At 42.2% G+C, this 22,714-nt stretch overlaps 1 protein-coding gene across 1 annotated transcript in view; it reads left to right on the forward strand.

The window, feature by feature from the left end:
* LOC143291576 (uncharacterized) overlaps positions 1-22,406 on the forward strand; it is an 80,200-nt gene extending 57,794 nt beyond the window's left edge. Inside the window, exon 15 of the mRNA XM_076601503.1 lies at positions 11,614-22,406. Coding sequence (XP_076457618.1) covers positions 11,614-13,710 — 2,097 coding nt within the window. The 3' untranslated portion in view covers positions 13,711-22,406. The remainder of the gene's footprint in view (positions 1-11,613) is intronic.
* Positions 22,407-22,714: the final 308 nt, after the last annotated feature.

The raw sequence follows: 22,714 nt of genomic DNA on the forward strand, positions 1-22,714 counted from the left end.
TTTAGTTGGTTTCTTTATTTGATTGACATAGTTATCTATCCATTTATTTTGTTTGTTTGTTTGTTCATTTATCGATCTATTTGTTTTATTCATTTATTTATTGATGTGGTTTTGGTGGTTGTTTTTCTGCCTGCGCCTACTGCTGTTTTATTTTGTTTTTGTTTGTTTTTTTGTGAGGGCAATTGTTGTTGTAGTAGTGACTGATGGTGTATTTGCAGCTTCCTACTTTCGTCTGTCCCTCTCCGCTGCTCAGCAAGGGGTATTTCTTGCCCACCACCACCACCTCCTCACCATGAGGGTCTGTTTTAGCCGCTGCTTTATCTCGTTTTGGTTTTTTTTTCTTCCCCAGCCTACGTACCACCACCCCCCCCACGCTACATACATAGCTTTACCCCTCTCCCTGCTACCTACCGCGCACATTATTTGGAAATTGTTTAGTTGTTTATTGACTTCATTTTCATTTGTTCTTTTTATGTATATATATGATATAATATAAACTTTACATTCTAACCTTTTAGCTTTTATTTTCTGGCATATTGATCTGAAAGAAATGCCTTTGAAGAAGAATGAGTGCAGAGCAAAAGTTCAAATGACAACAAATGACATGTGTGCAAAGTAAATGTGTGCAAAGCAGAAGTTCAAATGATGGTAAATGGTTGCATTATTTTAACCCTTTCGCTGCCAGGAAAATAAGATTTAAGTGAAATCTGTTTGCCAGGGTTGTTTTTTTTTCACAAAAAACGGGTATAAATTTTCAAACAATTCTGTGCTGTTTGTTATTGGAGAAAGACCCATAAAAGTATATGTATTCTGAAAGGTAACTGAATAAAGAATACAAAACACATGATGTTTTCCCATTTTATGTATTTTTAGTGACATGCTGTTGTTTTGAAATCAGTGTTTTGTTTTTTGTCACATTTTCAACTTATTCATTATAAACATTGGTCGGGTAATTTGCACTAAAATATCATATTTTCTGGACAAATTGATATCTGCACACACAAAATCAGACTAGAACAACCACAATAAAAAAAAAATAATAATAAAAAAGAGATAGATACACAATGCATTGTGACTTCTCCAAGTGATAATATGGATGTGAGGCCACGCCCCGTCAGTCTCCACCCCCCTCCTTTTCACCCCTCTCACATGGTCACTTTATCCAGTTCTCATCAGACTGTGTTGGTTGAGTGCCAAGAAAAATTGCTCAAACTGTGTCCTGCTAAAAATTGGTCACTTCTGTCGTCTGCTAAACCTGTACAGCCGGCATCACTTACTGATAGTCGTATCATGGCCACTCTCTTGATTGCTCCCTTTATTTCCTTTCAGATTGTCCTATAAATGTTCACCACTGTCTTCTCCTTCGAAATTACGCTTCAATTCTTTCTGGGCATCAGCTAAAGAAAGCAATCTTGGTTGATTTAGTTCGCCACGATCACATGTCTTGAGCACGGCGTCGGTCGGACATTTTGTTGAGCGAGCGAGGAGAGGAGCCAGGCAAACACTACAACAGTAACCCAACCAAAATGTTCAAATAAAGGACTGCCTCATGACGTAGATGGTGTTTCTAGCTATCAATAGAATCTAGAAGGATTCCCTGAGCTAAATCTACCACTATTTTTGTCAACAAACTGAATGCAAACCATGGAAAAGTCAGAATATTTCGATGACGAGTTATCTCGTCATTGTGGCAGTGAAGCGTACATGCTTGCGATGACGAGTTATCCCATCATATAGGCAGCCTAGGGGTTAATGTCACAAGGCAGGCTGCATTTCCCTTCCCATGGTCCCACCCCCTCCCCTCTTTTCCCTCTCCCTTCTTTTCCCTCTTCCCTCCTGGGCAGGTTGAAGTTTTAGGATGATGATGTTACTGGTCACATGTTGATTTTGATGAAACCTGATGATAACGATGGTGTTGGTTTTGATGCACTCTGTATGAATGCAGATGTAGCCACTGTCAGATGGAGCAGATGTGTGTGAAGACAGATGTAGTCACTGTCAGATAGAGCTGTGTGAAGGCAGATGTAACCTCTGTAGCCACTGTCAGATTATGCAGTTATCTGTGAAGGCAGATGTAGCCACTGTCAGATGATACAGCTCTGTGTGAAGGCAGATGTAGCCACTGTCAGATGATACAGCTCTGTGTGAAGGCAGATGTAGCCACTGTCAGATGATACAGCTCTGTGTGAAGGCAGATATAGCCACTGTCAGATGATACAGCTCTGTGTGAAGGCAGATGTAGCCACTGTCAGATGATACAGAGCTCTCTGTGTGAAGGCAGATGTAGCCACTGTCAGATGATACAGAGCTCTCTGTGTGAAGGCAGATGTAGCCACTGTCAGATGGTACAGAGCTCTCTGTGTGAAGGCAGATGTAGCCACTGTCAGATGGTACAGCTCTCTGTGTGAAGGCAGATGTAGCCACTGTCAGATGGTACAGAGCTCTCTGTGTGAAGGCAGATGTAGCCACTGTCAGATGGTACAGCTCTGTGTGTGAAGGCAGATGTAGCCACTGTCAGATGGTACAGCTCTCTGTGTGAAGGCAGATGTAGCCACTGTCAGATGGTACAGCTCTGTGTGTGAAGGCAGATGTAGCCACTGTCAGATGGTACAGCTCTCTGTGTGAAGGCAGATGTAGCCACTGTCAGATGGTACAGCTCTGTGTGTGAAGGCAGATGTAGCCACTGTCAGATGATACAGAGCTCTCTGTGTGAAGGCAGATGTAGCCACTGTCAGATGATACAGAGCTCTCTGTGTGAAGGCAGATGTAGCCACTGTCAGATGATACAGAGCTCTCTGTGTGAAGGCAGATGTAGCCACTGTCAGATGATACAGAGCTCTGTGTGTGAAGGCAGATGTAGCCACTGTCAGATGATACAGAGCTCTCTGTGTGAAGGCAGATGTAGCCACTGTCAGATGATACAGCTCTGTGTGAAGGCAGATGTAGCCACTGTCAGATGATACAGAGCTCTCTGTGTGAAGGCAGATGTAGCCACTGTCAGATGATACAGAGCTCTCTGTGTGAAGGCAGATGTAGCCACTGTCAAATGGAAGAGTGAATATATGGAGCTCCAGAATCATAGATATTTTTCTTGGTCAAAAAACAAGGGGACTAGTGCAAAAATAAAAACTAACTTATGTCTTTAATGTAAACAAAACACAAAAATTACAAGAAGGGAAAAAAAGAAAGACCATGAATGTCAATACCAGCAACAGAAAAGTCTCAACCCCACCCCACGCCTACCTGAATGTCTTTCCTGTTTGAAAAAAATCATGACATTGTTACACAATGTTCTTGTGTTTTGAAATGTTAAGTTGATAAGTTTTTGAATCAGTTCCAGTGTTTCTGTATCTTGTACTCCTACTTCCCATGGGAAAAAAAGTTTTTGTGTGCCAGAAAAATTATGGTTTCTTTGGAAAAAGCACAGTGAAATGAAAAATGATCGTTTCTTGGGAAAAAGCACAGTGAAATGAAAAATGATGGTTTCTTGGGAAAAAGCACAGTGAAATGAAAAATGATGGTTTCTTTGGAAAAAGCACAGTGAAATGAAAAATGATGGTTTCTTTGGAAAAAGCACAGTGAAATGAAAAAGGATGGTTTCTTTGGAAAAAGCACAATGAAATGAAAAAGGAAATGTGTGAAAGACACAGCCATGACAATGTTTTGTGTGCATTTGATGCAGCAGCTGTAAAGTAGGGCTTGGTTTCGCTTGAGCTTTGCAGCAGTGTGTGCGTGTACCTGGGTTTTTTTTTCATTCACCTTTATGGAGAAAAAAAAAAGGCAAAAAAACAAAAACTGAAAAAAAAAACACTAGAAAATATGTGTATGTCTCCTCCGGTCAGTCTTTTATTTATTTATTTATTTTAACTTTTTGATAGACTGTAATGAAACTTAGCATTCGCCAGTTTATAAATTGCCTGATGGACAATTATTTAACAGGAGAAATGGTTGAAATGGACCTGACAGGTGTGATGGCTGGTTAGACTTACAAGTTACAGCATTGGATTATGGCCTGAGTTCTTTGAGTTCAATCGATCCTTGGTTCAGGCACACCTGGTGTTGGCCTTAGTTCTTTGAGTTCAATCCATCCTTGGTTCAGGCACACCTGGTGTTGGCCTTAGTTCTTTGAGTTCAATCCATCCTTGGTTTAGGCACACCTGGTGTTGGCCTTAGTTCTTTGAGTTCAATCCATCCTTGGTTCAGGCACACCTGGTGTGTGAAAAAGGTGGCCAAGTTCAACATGTGTGCAGGCCTGCTGGTGCCTGAGCCCCCTTCGTGTGCACACATGTACAGAAGATTAAATATACAGGTATTCAGGTATGTTTGTATGTTGACCTTGGGAGATGAGGAAAATCTCCACCCTCAACCCACCAGGTGCAACAGGGATCAAACTCAGGAAACAGGAGTGAGAATCAAACGCTGTTACCATCTGACCACCGCGCTCTGTGTTCTCTGGTTGAAGGTGGCTTTGGCTTGAGTAGAGTTCCCCCTTGCTGTCGGCTTGTAGACGGATTGATGAAAGAACTAGAAATGGTGTTTGTGATTTTGCTCTTATTCACTCACTCCTTCAAATGGTATGACTTAGCTAGAGTTTAATTATTCTGTTCCATCAATAATGATAATTAACTCTCTCCATACGAATGGCAAAAGAGAAGACGTTAACAGCGTTTCACCCCAATTACCAGCATCAAAATATTGCAAGTGGAAGGCTCTTATACTGAAGAGGTGAATGTTGACAAAGAATACCACAATTCTGACGACGGAAGCTAAAGGTTGGGTTATTCAGACACCCACTGGACATCCGAGGGGTCTGTGTAGAGGAGAAGAGAGGACTGGCCGTACTGAGTGAGTTAAATGCATGAATGAGTGAGTAAACTGTCGAGCATTGTCATACCTCTCAACATTAATCACCTTGAAGTAAATTCAGAGATAAAAAAAGGAAATATACATAATAGCATTATTCGGAGAAAAGGTGTTTTTGTTTTGTTTATTTCTAAAGAGCATGACAGACGGGAAGAAAGGAACTTTCCCTTTAGTCAGGAAGAAATTATCCTAACCAGAACTTCTTCTTCAGCAAACCCAGATTATAACTGGAACAATACAGTAATCCAGTTACTTGTGAAAAAAAAAGTTTAAATCTAATAGCTCTACCTTAAAAGTGACTATGCAGACAGACAGAAAGAAAAAAAAATGCGGGCAGAACACATACGTTCTTCTGCATCACGTCCAGTTTTCAGCCAGGAAAAAAGCCATACTCATGGCAACTTTGGGAGGGAGGGGTTGGGGGGGGGGGGACCAACAACTGAAGTTAAATCTGAACATGATGACCTTGTGGAAGGATGAAGAATAATGGGACTGGGGCGAGGCGTGTGCAGTTTAAACATGTGGAAAACCGTCCGGTGAACAGGGAACAGAAACCAAGCCAACTTGACAACAGCACCAGAGGAAGATGTATCACTTTCAGGTGTATCCCTGTCAAAGTGGAAGCAAGGTTATCGAAATACGAGAAAGTCAGTCACTAGTTTTTAGTTAAATCCATTTTCATTTTTTTTAAGGCAAGTATGGGGTCTCTGCCTTTTTTTTTTTTTTCCTTTTCTTTTTTCTGTTCTGTTCTTTTTTTCTTCTTTTTTGAGAGAGAATTGGTCAGAATATGTGCAGGATGAGACAAATTCAAGTGTGTGTTGTTGATAAAATGCGTTAAGTTTTCTGACAAGTCTTGACTTAACTAAACAAGAACTGCACAAAAGGATAGTAGAGGAAAACTAGATGGAAGTAGACAACTCCAGGATGGATAGGAAAAGTTACCTTACCAAGAGAGACCAGGCAGGCATCATTCCCTAGACCGCTGGGGTCGTTGGGGGGACATGAGGAAGATGTCATAGCTCGCCACGCCGTTCTGTTGGCAGCTGTCGTGAGGAGATCTGGCATCGTCATTTTGGTCCATTCCTTGACGTTGTCAGACCAGCTTTTTTTCTGCCGCCCCCGTCTGCGCCCTCTCTCTACAGTCCCTTGCAGGATGGTTTTGGAGAGGGTGTTATGTCGTATGACGTGACCAAACCATGCCATCTTCCGTCGTTTGACAGTCGCCAGCAGTGGTTCTTGGGGCCCAACAAGGTTGCTGACCAGGTTCCGCACATAGTCATTGGTCTTGTGCTCCTTGTAGGAGATGTGTAGTAGTCTCCTCAAGCACTTGGTTTCGAATGCTTGGATTCTTCTTTCTGTTTCTGCCATCAGTGTCCATGCCTTTGCAAAACGTCCTGAGTGGACAGACATCCCAGAATGTTCACCATGTATCTGTTCTTACCTCTCTCTTCATATAGAATAGTGGTTGGTGCGCATTCTTACACTCTTCCTTCACTCTTGGCTTGCCAAAGCCCCCTCCCCCCCTTCCCCATCAACCTTCTCTCCAAACCAATCCCCATCCCCCACCCACCCCCACTCACAAAAAAGTATATTCACATCATTTGCTGAGCATCTACCCCAACCTCCCACCCCTATATAAAAAAAAGAAGTCATATTTATATCTTTCACTGATGTACTCTTTACCTTTCTCCCCCCCTCCCCCCCTCCCCCTTTCTTTCTTTACTTATAGACAATATCACTCCCCACGTTTATTTCTGCCTCTGTTGCTGAGGGTTGAGAAAGAAACGCTGCAGGCGTGGACCAAAAGAAACGCTTTGTTGTGTATATTTTCGCTGGAGCTAGATGACCGAAAAAAGCTATGGTCTAGCAATGTGTGCGAGATGTGTACGCCTTAAAAAGAGATGGTGATGGTGGCTGTTGTTGTTAACACCCCCTTCCTTTGCTCCCCCTCCTCTCTTCTCTCCTTCCTTCCCTTCCTCATTGTATCTCTCATCCATGCCATATTTACGGGGTGGAATGATTTATTATTTGTGTCATTATGAAACCTGTACAGTCATGAGCTGTTTTATTCAGACGTTATGAAAAACACATACTGTGTACGCTTCGTTTCTCCAGTCATTGGACGCACAAACCATCTCTCTTCATCTCCACCTCAACTGCTTTGCCTCTCTTATGTCTTACACTTTTTTTCAGTTTTTTTTTTTACTCTCACTCTCTGTCTTAATTTTTATTGACTGTTGATCTGTATATATTGGTCTGAGTGTGTTTTGATATGCCTGTGTGTCTGTTAACAATATATATATATATATATATATATATATATATATACATATATATGGAGAGACAGAGAGAGAGAGCTTTGCATTTATCAGTTGTGTTCTGAAACACATTGGTCAGCATGTGTATGGGTGTTAAGAGTGGGCTTGTGCATGCAGGTCTTTGAAAGCGTGTGTGGGCGTGTGTGAAGGCGTGCATGTTCTCTCTCTCTCTCTCTCTCTCTCTCTCTCTCTCTCTCTCTCTCTCTCTCTCTCTCTCTCTCTCTCTCTCTCACACACACACACACACACACACACACACACACAAACACACATCTGTTCCCTACACTGACTGATTATAGTTTCTTCCTGGTCCATTGTTAGCCTGTCATGGTTGGACGGCTGTCACTCTGATGCAAAATCATGTTTTATGTTATTGTGTTTTTGTTTTGATTTTAATGATTGAGCGTGTGTGTGTTTGTGTGTGTGTGCACATGTGCGTGCGTGCAAAATGACCAGTAAAATATGCTAATTGACCACAGATGTTTTAAGACCATAAGTAAGTAGCTAACATTCAGAAAAATATGTTAATTGACCATAGGTGTTTTGAGACCATAGAAAATAGCAGACATCCAGTAAAATATGCTGATTGATCACAGATGTTTTAAGACCATAGTAAGTAGCTAACATTCAGTAAAATATGTTAATTGACCATAGGTGTTTTGAGACCATAGTAAGTAGCTAACATTCAGTAAAATATGTTAATTGACCATAGGTGTTTTGAGACCACAGAAAATAGATATCCAGTAAAATATGCTAAGTAAACACAGATGTTTTAAGACCATAGTAAGTAGCTAACATTCAGTCAAGTATGCTAATTGACCACAGTGAATAGCAAACATCTAGTACATTATGCTTTAATTTTGATCACATTACTGTATGATTCTGGCATATTTTCTTTTGTTTTTGTTGCTGTTGTTTTTGTTGAAAGTTCCTGTCCTTGTTTTGTGTCCATTGTGTCTGTGTTACTCAGAGTGCTGAGTCAGGTGCAGCAATGCAGAAGTAAAGGACAAGCATCAGTACTGATACACCTGCTGTGTGTGTGTGTGTGAATGCCTGCTTTTAACCTTTCTTACCTATTGTGATGTGGAGGATGGTAGTACACAGGTTTGATATTCAGTGCTGAAACTTTATTTACCATATTTAATCCAGACAAATTAACAATATTTGTTTATGCATGTGAACATTTCCATTTAACTAGTTTTGTTTTGGGCTGTAGGTGGTTGTCATTATTCATAATTTCTTTGATTTTCATTGTGTTTGTTATTGTAAGTTTTGTACATATTTTGCCTCTGGAAATCCCCCTATACGTTAGGTCATTGATTTTCTTTAATTCCGGTTACATGTTTTGTTGATTTAAACTGCCTTGAAGTAGATTATTATGCTGTCAGTCTGGTTGTAGATTTAATGATGAACTCAGATTAAAGACTGAACAGTGCTATGCAATGAATAAGAATTACTTGTGTTATTGCTTGCTTTTTGATAGGCAATACTTGTGCCAATAAGCTGTAAGTCCAGTCGTCAAAGTGACCTGCATAGAAACAGTTTCATTTGGTAATTTTCACTGGGATAAATTCATTTTACTCTTCATTTCTTATCACCCCTGCTTGTACGATCATACAGGGACTTCAATTCTTTTTAATAGATGAATTATCTTTTTTTCTTTTTCTTTTTTTTAATTTAAATGATAGATTAATGGCTGTGGTATGTGTTTGCAGACAAAGCAGTGGTTTTCTAAGTGTGAATACAAGGCAGGGAGGGATTAATTGGAAAGTGTTGTGTACTTCTGCATGAAGTATGGGCCCTCACGGTATCATTGTTGTTATGTACGATTTAGTGATGGCGGTTAAGAACGTTTCTTTGTCTTCTTTGACATTTCCCTGCACTTTCATTATGGCATGAAAGATGGCTTTGATAATACTCTGATGGTTGACCACCCCTTTATTATTGGCATGAAAGACGGCTTTGAAAATAGAAAGACAGCTTTGAAAATACTGTGACAGTTCTCTAGCCCATTGATGTTGAGTTGGCATTAAATCTGCCTTGACAGGTGCTTTCACCATCACATTTTCTTCTTCCACTGGGCAGTTTTACACATACCATGTAAACATAAAGAGTGATGTCAAAATATAGCATTTCACTTGATGAATAGAGATAGATAATTGATAAATAGATCGATAAGTAATATCCTTGTTTTCTGGAAAATGTGAAATAAACTTCATGTTTTCTGCAGGTTTCATGTTGTTATTATTATTATTATTACTGTTGGTATTATTATTTTATTCTTGCTTTTTGCAGACTTCTTTCTGTTGTCATTATCATTTCTGTCTTCTGGTCTATTCATCTGTGAGAGAGAGAGAGAGAGAGAAAGAATAGATGGGCCCTGTCTGTGCTCAGATAAATAAGCGGCTGTCAGTCATCAAACTCATCAGTTCGTTTTTTAGTTGTATATTGTCATTCTGATTTCCGTGGTTTCTTTTCCTTTTTTTTGATTTATTATTTTTTTTATTAGACATTTTAGTCTCGTTATTAGATATACACACTTATACACACCCATTTAGTTTGGCAGAGAAATTTGAAGCGTTTCCTTGATTTGTTCAGATTGCGGCATATTAATGGATGCTTTTAAAAAGAATTGATTGTCATATGTGTTGATCTTAACTTTGTTTGCTGTGTGGGGATTTCTTGCTGTGCTAGACAGAGGCTTCCTAGTATCATTTTCTTTGTAATGGTTTTTCTTTTTTGTTGTTTATATTATGTGAAAACAAATTCTAACAGTGTTAAAAAAGAAAAAGAAGAAAAAAAGATGATAGTAGTGGTAGTAATAATAGTGATAATAATAATAATGATGATGATGATAATTAGATTGAATGTTCAAACTGTATTTGTAAGTATCAAACCATCATGATGTCAATGCTGCTTAAACTAAGGGAACAATTTAGATTTGTTTTATTTGTTCATTCTGCCTCCTAATTTTCTTTTTCGTTTATTTAGTTATTGTTATTTAATTATCATTATTATTGTCATTATTGTCATTAGTATTTTTTTTTCTTAGTGGAGAACAAGCTATAAACATAGAATGGTTGCCTTTATGATGTGAAGATGACAAAGTCATATGTAAAAAAAAAAAAAGGTCTGTTTTGTTGACTGGATTATCAGTGCCACATTGGCCATGCAATGAAATTGAAATGGAATGAAATATAACAAGCCTGGATAGATAGGTGCAGAAATAGACACAGTACTCAGACAGTACAAAAATGGCCACTTTACCTGTTCATTTTATGGCAAGGCACTCTCCGCTGCAATCAAATTCTAGCCCATATAGTTAGGACACCAGTTGTCTCCACTGCTGTTCTAATAGTCACAGACACGACCAACTATCATATAATATATATACCCAAAATTGCTGAAAACCCAAAACAGTGTCAGTATCAGAGCATCCTATCACTAGGATCAACACAACAGAAGGGGGGAAAAAAAGGGGGGAGGGGGGGTTAGGAGGCTAGCGGATAGATTAACATTTCAACTGCCATTGATTATCAAGTCGCCATTCCCAGGTAATGATTTTCACAGAAACGTTGTCACCTGTGGCTTTTCAGTTTTCTCCCTTTTCTTGTCTGTCTTTTCACACTGCCCTCTGTCTTTGAGACTACGACAGAAGGATGTGATTTTCAGTTAATCTACATAGCACAGGAAGGTGACAGAAACTTACGAACAAGACAACTTGCATGCATGCACACACACACACACACACACACACACACACACACTCATGCATGTTTGTGCAGGTGCCGAGACAGAAAGATAAACACATCCCTTCACCTTGTTGCAGCACCTGAGCACATTCCTTTTGCAGCTGGGCCTTTGTTACATGGGCTTACACTTAGGCTGCATGGACACAGGCATGCACACTTCTGCACACAGACATGTTGTATTGTATTGTATCTGTTTATCTAACTATAATATATATAGTTTATCTAACTATAATATATATATAAATACATATATGTTTATATATATATATATATGTGTGTGTGTGTGTGATATATATATATATATATATATATATATACATACATAGAGAGAGAGAGAGAGAGAGAGAGATTTGAAGGAACAAAAGTCAGGTCATGATCCCACAGAGTTCAATTCTTTCTCTCAAGCTTTCACCCTGTAGCAGGGCTTCACCAGGAGCAGTAGGATCTGAGAGCGTTTGACATGGCTGCCTTATACTGAGAAAAAGAAGAAGAAAAAAAAAAAGAAGAAAAACAAAAATATATATATATTCATATCATATGTATGTCTATATTGATATGTATATATTTTTGTTGTACAAGGGGGAAAAAATGAGGAATGTCTATATGGATATACTGTTGTTGTTGTCTTCATAAGGCAGCAGTGTGTGTGTTGCTGACCCAGGCGGTGTGTGTGGTTTCAGGGTGGGGGTCTACCGGTGTCCCCCGTCCCGTCGCCCCCGCAGCCCTCCTCCCCCGGCTTTGGCCCCCCTTGCAGCAGCGGTGGGCTCGGGGGTGGGGGTGGGGGTGGGCTGGACGAGGGTGGGGGGGGGAGCCCCCTGGCTGCGTGCCCGGCGAGCGAGTCAGCCCTCCTTCAGCAGCGGCTTCAGCGACTGCAGCTCATCCACCCCCTTCCACACCCCCACCACTCCTTCCAGCACCACGCCTACCACTCCCCCGCCTCCACCTCCCCCACCTCCTCAGTGAGCCCCTCCCCGCCCCACATGCCCATGCCGCATCCCCACCACCACCACCCCCACCCCCCGTCCTCCCCGACCCAGCGGTCCGAGTCCCCCCCTGGTCTGTCGCACCTGCTTCACTCACGGCCGCCCTCAGGCCTGCAGCGGTCCTCCCCGCCCCCCAACTTCCAGAACCTGTCCTCCATCCGCGAGGACTCCGCAGACTCAGCAGACCCCCCAGAGACTGAGGACACGGAGATGGTGGACGTGGAGGAAGGTCAGGGTCAGGGGTCGGAGGGCATGATGGCAGACCTGACCCCCACCACCACAACCGCTGACCCCCACCACCAGCACCACCCCGCCCCCTTCCCCCCGGACCCCTCGCGACAGAAGGCAGGGGGGGTGTTCTCAGGCACGCCTCAGATCAGCATCACCGACACCCAGGGGCACGTGACCGACCTGGACACGGGCACACAGGACGACGTGGATGATGCCCGCAGCAACGCTTCCCCCTCCTCCCCCTCCCCCTCCTCATCCTCCCCCTCCCCCACTCCTCGCCGCAGTGACTCCCCTCTGGGCCGCGGAGGCTGCAGGGGTGGTGGTGGTGTTGGTGGTGTCGGTGTCCCTTGTTCCCTGGCGGGGATATCGCTGGCGGGCGGGATCAGCTCCTACCCCTTCTCATTCCTGCAGGGCTTCGGGCTGATCAACACCAACCTGGCCTCCATCCCGCCCTCCATCTACACCCCGCTCTCCAACGGCGACGGCCCACCCCACCCCCACCACCACCACGCCGACCTGGGCTCCCTGTACTCCAGGAAGCAAGCCTCCTCCAGCAGCAGCAGCTCTGTCCACGCCGCCTACTCCTCCTCCACCTCCTCTTCAGGCCAGGCCTTCCCCCACAGGTCAAACTTGCACTGGCGGCGGTATGGTAACGCCTTTGAGGAGGGCAGGGACAGTGCCTACCACGCCCAGCTGGCCAGCGCGGCCCCCTTGTCGGACTTTGCCCGGGGGGGTGGTGGGGGACTGGGCTGGCCCTGTGTGCCGCCCCCGACCCTGCGCCACCTGCCTCCCTTCTCTTCCTCCGTGTCCTCCTCCCCCTCCTCGCCCACCTCCCAGGTGTCGCCCCCGCTGGGGTTGTGTCTTGGCGGTGGTGGTGGTGGTGGTGGGGGAGGTGTTTTCCCTGGGTTCTTCTCCCAGCCGTCCTCCCCCCTGCACCACCACCCCCCATCCCCCATGCTGGGTGGGGTAGGAGGCGGGGTAGGGGGAGGAGGAGGAGGAGACCTGCGAGAGTCGCTGTCCTCACCCCCCTCCCCCCACAGCAGCTACTGCTCCCCCTCCCACCACCACCACCACCACCACCAACCCCCGTCCTGCCACTCCGACTCGAGCCTGTTCCAGCTGGCGGCACCCCCCCAACTCTTCACCACCACCACCACCGCCACCTCCCCCTCACCTTCCCCCCCACCACACTCCTCCCCCTCCCCGTCCCCGTCCCCAGTGCTTGGCGGCGGAGGAGAGGAACCGAACCTGAACCCGGGTGGCGGCGGCAGTGCGGACAGTAGTGCGTCGCGGCTGCTGGAGCTGGGCCCGGCGTGTGGCCCGCGGACAGTGGAGGATGTGGTGGCAGCCATCAAGGACGCGCTGGACTCTGTTTGTCCCTCGGTGGCCTATGAGCGGCTGGAGAAGAGGTTCCGCCTGCAGCAGGCAGACCTGGAGATGGAGGTGGAGGTGTGCGACGGGGAGGGCGAGATCCCCCCAGGGCTGCACGTCCGCAAGCTGTCCGGGGACCACACACACTACGCTGCCCTCTGCAACCATCTGCTGGCCTGCGTCAACAACTGAGGTTGGGGTTGGTGGGTTGGGGGTGGGAGAGGGTAGGGGTGGAGTGGAGGTTCCTTTCCTCAATCTCTCTCTTGCTCTCTTGTTGGGGTTGGGTTTGTGGGTGTTTGGGTGTCAGTGTGCATGGGTGTGGATAAGTGTGGGTGTGTGTGATTTGCTTTTGTGTATGTGTGTGTGTGTTTGTACTGTATGCTGTGACTTTTCAGAATGAGTGTGGATGCATGTGTTTTACTTGCCTATGTATGTGTGTTTGTATGTATATATTATGAGAACGTGTTGCACTTTCAGGATAAGTGTGGATGCATGTGTTTTACTTGCCTATATGTGTGTTTGTATACATGTATATATTATGAGAACATGTTGCACTTTCAGGATAAGTGTGGTTGCAGTGTGCTTTACTTGCGTGTATGTGATTGTACGTATATTATGAGAACGTTTTGCACTTTAAGGATAAGTGTGGATGTGTGTGCTTCATTTGCCTATATGTGTGGTTGTATGTATGTTATGAGAACATGTTGCACTTTCAGGATAAGTGGGATTGCATGTGTATTACTTGCATATGTGTGTACTTGTATATTTACTGTATATTATGTGAATGAGAATGTGTACACTTTAAGGATAAGTGTGGAGGCGTATACTTTCCTTGCACATATGTGTTTTTGTATGTATATTAATTATAGGTATGAAAATGCGTGCACTTTCAGGATAAATGTGAAGGTGTGTGCTTTACTTGCATATGTATGTATGTGTATTATGAGAACATGTGCACTTTAAGGATAAGTGTGGATATGTATGCTTTACTAGCATATGTGTTTGAATACTGTTTAATATCATGTGTGAGAATGTGTGCACTATAAGGATAAGTGTTGAGGCAAATATTTTATTTGCACATATATATAAGATCGTGTGTTCATTGTATGTATTATATTATAAGAATGTGTGCACTTTAAGGATAAGTGTTGATGCAAATGCTTCACTTGCATATATGATTGTATGTTCTTTGTATGTATTATATTATGAGAATGTTTGCACTTTAAGGACAAGTGTGGATGCAAATTGTTTTCTTGCATATATGTGATTATTTGTTCATTATATGTATTATATATATGGGAATGTGCGCATGTTAAGGATTATCCTGTACATTTTTGTTCTTGTTTGTTTGTTATTTTCTGAAGATGGGTGAGTGTTTTACTTTGAACTTACCGAAGCACATAACGGTATGTGCTCTAATGTGATAACACTTGACTGCAAGTTTCATGAGGGACATGTATGATAGTAATAAATTTTACAAGATGTGTCAGAATGTGTGCATGCGAGGGGTCTCTGATGTGGGACACGTTTGTTTCCTCTACACTGTGCTTTCACCCACTCTCTCCCTCCCCTGCACTCTTTGGTCTTGTGTACATTTGTCGTGGTTTGTGTCTGTTGGAGTGTTTATCTAGAAACAGGGGAGTGAATATGGGTATGCCTGAACACTGGCTGTCCTGATTGAGCTGTTCGTCAGGGGACGACGGCCAACATGTCTGGTGCCTCATGGGAGTTGAAGCCAAGCTCCCAGCTTGCCTTGCAGCACTCGGGAGCCCTCATTCCATTCATTGTGATTGTCTGAAGTAACCTAACTGTGCAGTTGATGATTTATTGACCATGGCATCTTGCTGAAACGTTGTTTTGAATGGTTGCAAGGGAAAGGTCAGGTTGTATCAGGTCTTGCACATGCTGTATTCTTTGGAAGGGTAGATTTTGGGTGGTGGGTGTTGTTTGGTTTTAATCAGGCAAAGTTCATAGAGGTTTTAAAAGTTTGGGTTTTTTAAAAGTAGTGGCATGTCTTTTTTAAGTCCTTAAAAATCTACTTTTTTGTTACTCCTGTTTGTAAAAGTTTTACTCTTTTCTTGAAAAAGTGAAAACAGCAGCAACACCATTGTTTCTGTCAGTGCTTGATAAATCACAGCAGCATGATGTAACTCCCGAATTTAACTCTGTAAATAAAATGATTATTTTGATTAAAACAAATTAAAAAAAGAACAAGAAACAAGACCACTGAAGGATCTCTCTGAACAAACTACAGTTCTCTTGGTCTGTGTGAGTAAACTTTGGTTCAAAAGCTGACATTTAAACTACTGTGCCTTTCTTTCATCCCAGTTCCCAGCAAGACAGACAGTTGTAAACACCACCACTACCGCACTACTAGACAGCTGCAGCACTGATGTTTTTGAAACGCGACCAGAGCACTGTCAGTTGGTTGTAAATCTCTGAACATACTGACCTTAATCCTTGGAGGTACTGAACTTACTGATCTTAATTCTCGGAGGTAGGATAGGCCATGTTTCGTACATGTGACAGGGGGAATCCCCTTTCGTTCTCAGACGCCACCTTTTCCTGATTCTGGCACCAGGGATTAGAGTATCACCCTCTAAACGGCCTGGCAGTGAAAGGGAAATTTCTGCCCTAAAGCCATGGAGTCCTGGAGAGTTTACAACCTCAGCAGGCTTCCCTGTCATATTGATGCGGAAAAACTCCGGTAATATTCTGAAATTGACCAGTGTTTCCTCCATGTTGACACGTGTGGACACAGCTGGAAATACTGTGGAAGTCAGTTCCCTTTGCTCACCGTCACTGCGCAACTAGGAACGTAGAAACAGTTTTAATGAAATAAAAATGATTTTTGATGGCCTTGCATTGCTTGGATGCAGATTTGAATGAATTAATGGGGATGAAAACTCCCCCCCCCCCCCCCCCCCCCCAGTAAGTTGCAAAGTTTTGTGATGAAAGGCCTGTATAAACCCCGAATGAGTGTGGGGCAGGTTTGGGGGGAAGGTAATTGTGGAAGCTGGAGTGGGGGGTCTCCCTTAGCCAGCAGGTAACAGACAGTTAAACAGAGCAAACAGACCCAAGAGAAATGATCTTGCTACCCTTTTTTTTTTGCGTGCCTCTATTTGAGATATTTCAGAATCGATTCCTCAGATTGTTGGAGAGTTTCTCAGCATGCCTGTGTGTTTTCTCTGCTCCAAAGGGGAATCAGTGTTACTTGAACTGAAATATTTTGAACTCTTCAGTATGGATTTAGTAGTTTGTTGGTTTTATACAATTTTATGGTGTGTGTTTGTTTGGGTTTGGGGGTTTTGTTTTGTTTTGTTTGTTGTTGTTGTGTTTTGTTTTAATCTAATTAAATATTATTTTCTTGAGAAAGGAGAAATCTGAGCTTAGTTTCATACTACATTGACGGAAACTGGGAAAGCTGAAGTCCTCATTATCTTTTATTTTCTTCTTTTTTTTCTGTTTTTTTCTTAAACCCGAATGATTGATTATTCAATTTTTGGAAATTATTAGACAATGGGACAGTGATTCAAAGCGAGAGACATATACATGTGTGTCTGTATCCTTTCTCTCTCTGTCTCCTTCGCTTTATCATTATTTCTTTCTTTTCATTCTGTCTGCCTCACCCACCCCATCACTCTATCACACACTTGTGCACTCACTTATGAGCAGAAAATTATGTTCATAAATTCTTCCAAAAACTGCATTAGTAAATGTACTTCATCTACCAGTGGATTTGCTTGTGTTTATTTTACATGAATTATCAGAATGAACTCAATGGTTTTGAATAGAAAGCACATTTCTCCATATTTCTCTGTGTGATAAAACCCCTGTTCATTCAGTCCTAGCATCCATATATGGTTGACCCATATGATTAACCTATATAAGTCAGTTTCCTTAAGGCAGTCTTTTAGTGATTGGCCTATGTAGGTCAATGCCCTGAAGGCAGTCTTTCAATAATTGACCTGTATAAAGCAGTATCCATAAGGCAGTCTTTCAGTGATTGACCAATAGAAAACAGTATTCATAAGGCAGTCTTTCAATAATTGACCAATAGAAAGCAGTATCCATAAGGCAGTCCTTAAGTGATTGACCTACATAAGTCAGTGCCCTTAAGGCAGCCTTTCAATCGACCTACATACGTCAGTGCCCCTAAGACAGTCTTTCAATGATTGACTTATATAAGTCAGTATCCTGAAGGTAGTCTTTCAGTGATTGACCTATATAAGTCAGTGCCTTTACGGCAGTCTTTCAATGATTGACCTATATGTCAGTATCCTTAAGGCATTCTTTCTGTGATTGACCTATATGTCAGTATCCTTACGGTAGTCTTTCAGTAATTGACCTATATAAGTCAGTACCTGTAAGATAGTCTTTCAGTAATTGACCAATATAAGTCAGTACCTGTAAGGCAGTCTTTCAGAAATTGACTTATATAAGTCAGTACCTTTAAGGTAGTCTCTCAGTGACTGACCAGTATGTCCGTGCCCAAAAGGGACTCTTTCAGTGATTGGCTTGTATGAGCCCTAAAGGTAATCCTAGTTCTCAGCCTTTGATGTTAGAACTTATAAAACAGTGAGGTGTTTTTTGGTCAAAGAAGTGGTAAGTGGAATTTACAGTTTGGTCTCTGAATAAAGATAGGCACTGTACAAGCATCAGTAATAATCCTGTACTGATCCGTAATGGCTCAGAACCAGCAGTCTTTCACAGAAATCACTTGACCATATAATTCTGCCTGGAAACATGTAAAGCATGCCCTTTTTAGTTGTCACAGCACCTGGTAACTGATCATTATTTATGGTCAAGTGATTTCTGTGAAAGATTGTTGGTTGTTCTGAGTCCTTACGGAGCAGTACAGGATCTGGCACTGTGTGATTGAGGTCCCATGGATTCAGAAGTTGTAGCAAGTGGAGTGGTGGCCTAAGTGGAGTGATGGCCTAGAGGTAACGCGTCTGCCTAGGAAGCAAGAGAATCGGAGCGCGCTGGTTCGAATCACGGCTCAGCCGCCGATATTTTCTCCCCCTCCACTAGACCTTGAGTGGTGGTCTGGACGCTAGTCATTCGGATGAGACGATAAACCGAGGTCCCGTGTGCAGCACGCACTCAGCGCACGTAAAAGAACCCACGGCAACAAAAGAGTTGTTCCTGGCAAAATTCTGTAGAAAAATCCACTTGGATAGGAAAAACAAATAAAACTTCACGCAGGAAAAATACAAAAAAAATGGGTGGCGCTCTCGGTGTAGCAACGCGCTCTCCCTGGGGAGAGCAGCCCGAATTTCACACAGAGAAATCTGTTGTGATGAAAAGAAATACAAATACAAAATACAAGAAAGACCAAGTGTGTGTGTGTGTGTGGAAAACTGGGAGACAGAGCATCAGGTTTCTTTGAAAGCACAATTAATAACTCATTTCCTTTTTTTTTTAATGTGTTTCCTTTCCATTTCTTTTGCTCCTTTCCTTTTAAATGCTATTATTGGATTTGGGTGTGGTCATGTCTGTGAGGTTGTGACTCTTGAGTGTTTGTTTGTGAGGGTTTGGGTGCATGTGTGTGTGTCTGTGAGTGTGTGTGGTTGTGAGTGTGTATGTATGTGTGTGTGTGTGTGTGTGAGGTTGTCAGTACATGTTTGTGCTTATCTCTTTGATCACAACCATCTACCTTTTGTTGGGTGTCAGAAAAAGCAAAATATATAGTCCAGAGTGTTTCTCAAATCTTTTCCATGCACATACTCTCTTTTGATTGAATATTACAGACATCAAAAGTGGTCCAAGAAAAAAAAAAGCCTTAAAATCAAGCCATTTAGGAACAGGACCAATCAGCTCAATGATTGCAAATGCCAGTGATCAGCATTCTTGAATTATGCAAAGTGGGATTGCTATCAACCTTAAAAGTAAATTTGAAATATGTTTTAGATTAGGAGACGATATATGTAAACACATTTGAAAGGTTCCATTCTGTGTAGGTGTTCATATGCATTTGTGAAAATGAATGTGTGTCTGTGCGTGCTTCAGAATGTGTGGTAAGTTGTGCTGCTGTGTGTGCGTGTGCATGTTGAAGCAGGTTTTGTTACAGGATCCTCATGAAAACATACCTCTAGTCAACAGTTGAGGAAATGGCTGGAGGACAATGTGATTTCCATCTTCAGGAATGCAGCTTAACCGAAGCAGTGAAAACACTGAAACTTAGCTTGATTAAAGAGTGGTTGGAACCACACTGTCTGTCTATTCAGTTGTTGTTGTTTTTACTCTCTTTTTTTTCTTTTTTTTTCTTTTTTTTTTTTTTTTGTGGTTTTTCCTTGTTTGGGTTTTTTTTCTTCTTTTTTTTCCGCTGCGTCATCATCTGCACTGTGTTAAGAGGCATCACTCCCACACTGTTCGTTCCGTGCCAGCAGTCCACAGGGAACTGTCGAATTTAAGTCACTAGGAGGCCACAGCCCAGAGAAGACCCTGCACTGCTGCTGTGTCGCTGGCATGGAGTTCAGTAGTGCCTGTTAGAATTTAACATACACAGGACACCACCTGATAAGCCTCCTTGAGCTGGATTGATTGAGCATCCCCCTGCACTGTCTGTCTGTTCTGCATACAGACCAGAAAGCATTAAGGCCTGAAGTGCACACTTACACCCGTTTCTTTGGGTGAGAAAGAGAGAAAGGGAAGCCCATCTATCTCCCTATGTTCCTCTCCCCTTTTCTCTATCTCCTCTGTCTATGAAGTGGGCCTACACCTCTTCCTAACAGTTACCTGCATTAAAAATCAGTTGTCCAATCTCTACTCTTAAAAAACAACAAAACCAACATTCCTATGGGCATCTTAACCACTTGTATCCCATTATCACCCTTAACCACCTGCATCCCATTACCAACAAATACTAAAGGGAAGTAAACAGAGAGGAAAATATCCAGCAGCGGAAAACTCTATTTGCTGGTTAGGCTACGTCCACACTAAACCCAGCCAGTTGCTGACAGCAGCTTGCCTAGAATTGTGCGCCCATCATTTTGCGTTTTCTTGCTGTATGTTGGCGTTGAATGTTCACACTGGCCACAAGCCGTCTCCAGACTTTTTTTTTTTAAATTAGTGACTAGCACACACATGAGATGGATGGCAGGTCCAAGGGATGTAACTCTTCAATGATACTGGTAGCATGAATTCCATCTATTTTCATTTCTACCATCTGGCGAGCGCCGTAGCTGACAGCAACTGACTGTGACTGACTGAAGTGTGTTGCTGTGTCAGGCTGTCAGCAACTGGTTGGGCTTTGCGAGAACGTGGCCATAGTCAGCAAACAGATGATAAACATTTAGTGGCATAAACCATTTTGCTGTCCTGTTTTGTTTTTGTTTTTTTTTAAGAAGAAAAAGAGCGGGCCAGGCAAAGAGGGGCGTCTTTTCACTGTTAGCCGCCAAATTTGGCCAAGCAGAGCAAACCGATAGGCCTAGTTTGCATCAGTTTGACATGGTAAGTATATGTATCACCAAACATGGAGTATAATACAAACTCCTCCTTTTGATTTTCTTTATCCAGTACCTAACTTTCAGAGTAGTGTGTGTCTTATCTGGCTCTGTGTATAGGTATTAATTCTGTGGGTTAGATTTTCTGTCGGTTTCTATCATCTCCTGTACAGCCTTTTCCATTTGTGGCTGTAGTTCATCAACTCACAACTTACGCAGGCATGAATTATGACATTTGTTTGTGGGGGTTTTTTTTCCCTGAATTTCTAGGGATTTGCCAAAATGGTGCATGTGAAACTGCGTGTGAGTTTCTTTGTGTGTCTGTGTGTGTGTCTGAGTGTGAGTTTATGTATGTTTGTGTGTGTGTGTGAGAGTTTTTGTGTGTGTGTGTGTGTGCGTGCGTGTGTGTGCATGTGCTTATTTGTGCTTTTGAAGTGTGGCTGTGTCAGTGTATGTGGAAAGGAAAAGAGGGTGCTTTCATGATCACGTATATTTATAATTAAAAGTAAACAATCTCTTTGACACATGCAATATATATGAGTGTGTATGTGTGTGTGTGTGTGTGTACCAGAAAATTGAAACAATCATGGTACAGTAGATACAAACTAGAGATGGCATGCATGTTGCGTAAGGTGACAGTTCCAATTGATGTGGTTGGGTTTTTTTTTTCGTCATTCAAACTGTTCAGTTGATTTATTTAATTGTTTTTTATATGTTTTTATTTTTCTTCTTATTTTGTCAGTGTTGAATTTTACCCAACACAGACATGTGATGTTCTTTGTTGATAGTGATGATACCATTTTTTCTTTCTTTCTTTCTTTCTTTCTTTTTTTTCAGGGTAAGGGGAGTAATGAATGAGTGCTTTATTTATTTATTTGTTTATTTTTCTGTTACTTTTCTTCGTTTTGATTTACTTTTCTGAGCAAGAGGGGGAAAAGTCTGATGTAGGGATCTAATCTGAACTTCATTCCAAATGTGACATGATATCGTAATGCATGATGATAACAGAACACACACTGATAAGAAATAGATGTTTGTGAGGTCGTGATGACTGGCTGATAGGAATGAATAAATTATGATGATAATGGTGACCATGGTGATGATGATGATAACGATTATGATGATCATGTCAATAATGAATTTTTTTAATGTTACAGTTATTTTTTACCTGCATACATTTTTACATGATTGTGTTTATATTGCACTGATGAGAAAAAAAATAAAGAGCACTGTTTGTGTGGCTTTGTGGATAATTGAACATGTGGAGAATGGTTTAAATTCACGAATTCTTTTTTTTTTTTTCATTGAGAGAACAGAGTTATAATGTTTAAACATTTCCTGACTGCTGTTCCCTGGTGTGAAAAGCCAGGTCAATTAAATCATGTATACTTCCTGCACTCAGGTTTTGTGTGTTTTTGTGTGTGTGTGCATGTGTGAATTAGAGAGAGTGTGTGTGTGTTTGAGTGTTTGTGTGCATGTATGTGTGAATGAGAGGGTGTGTATGTGTGTTTGAGTGTGTGTTTATGTGTGTGTGTGCGTTACATACATGTATGTGTGAGTGTGCATGTGTGTGAATGAGAGGATGTGTGTGTGTGTGTGTGTGTTGTTTACATGCATGTGTGTGTGCATGAGGGTGTGTGCATGATCACTGTCATTTAATGTCAATCCACATTGAGTGATATTAGACATAAATCTGTGTTATACACATGTATATCTGTGTTATATATACATGTACAATGTATGTGTGA

This window comes from Babylonia areolata, chromosome 17, assembly GCF_041734735.1.
Source record: "Babylonia areolata isolate BAREFJ2019XMU chromosome 17, ASM4173473v1, whole genome shotgun sequence".
NCBI lineage: Eukaryota > Metazoa > Mollusca > Gastropoda > Neogastropoda > Buccinidae > Babylonia > Babylonia areolata.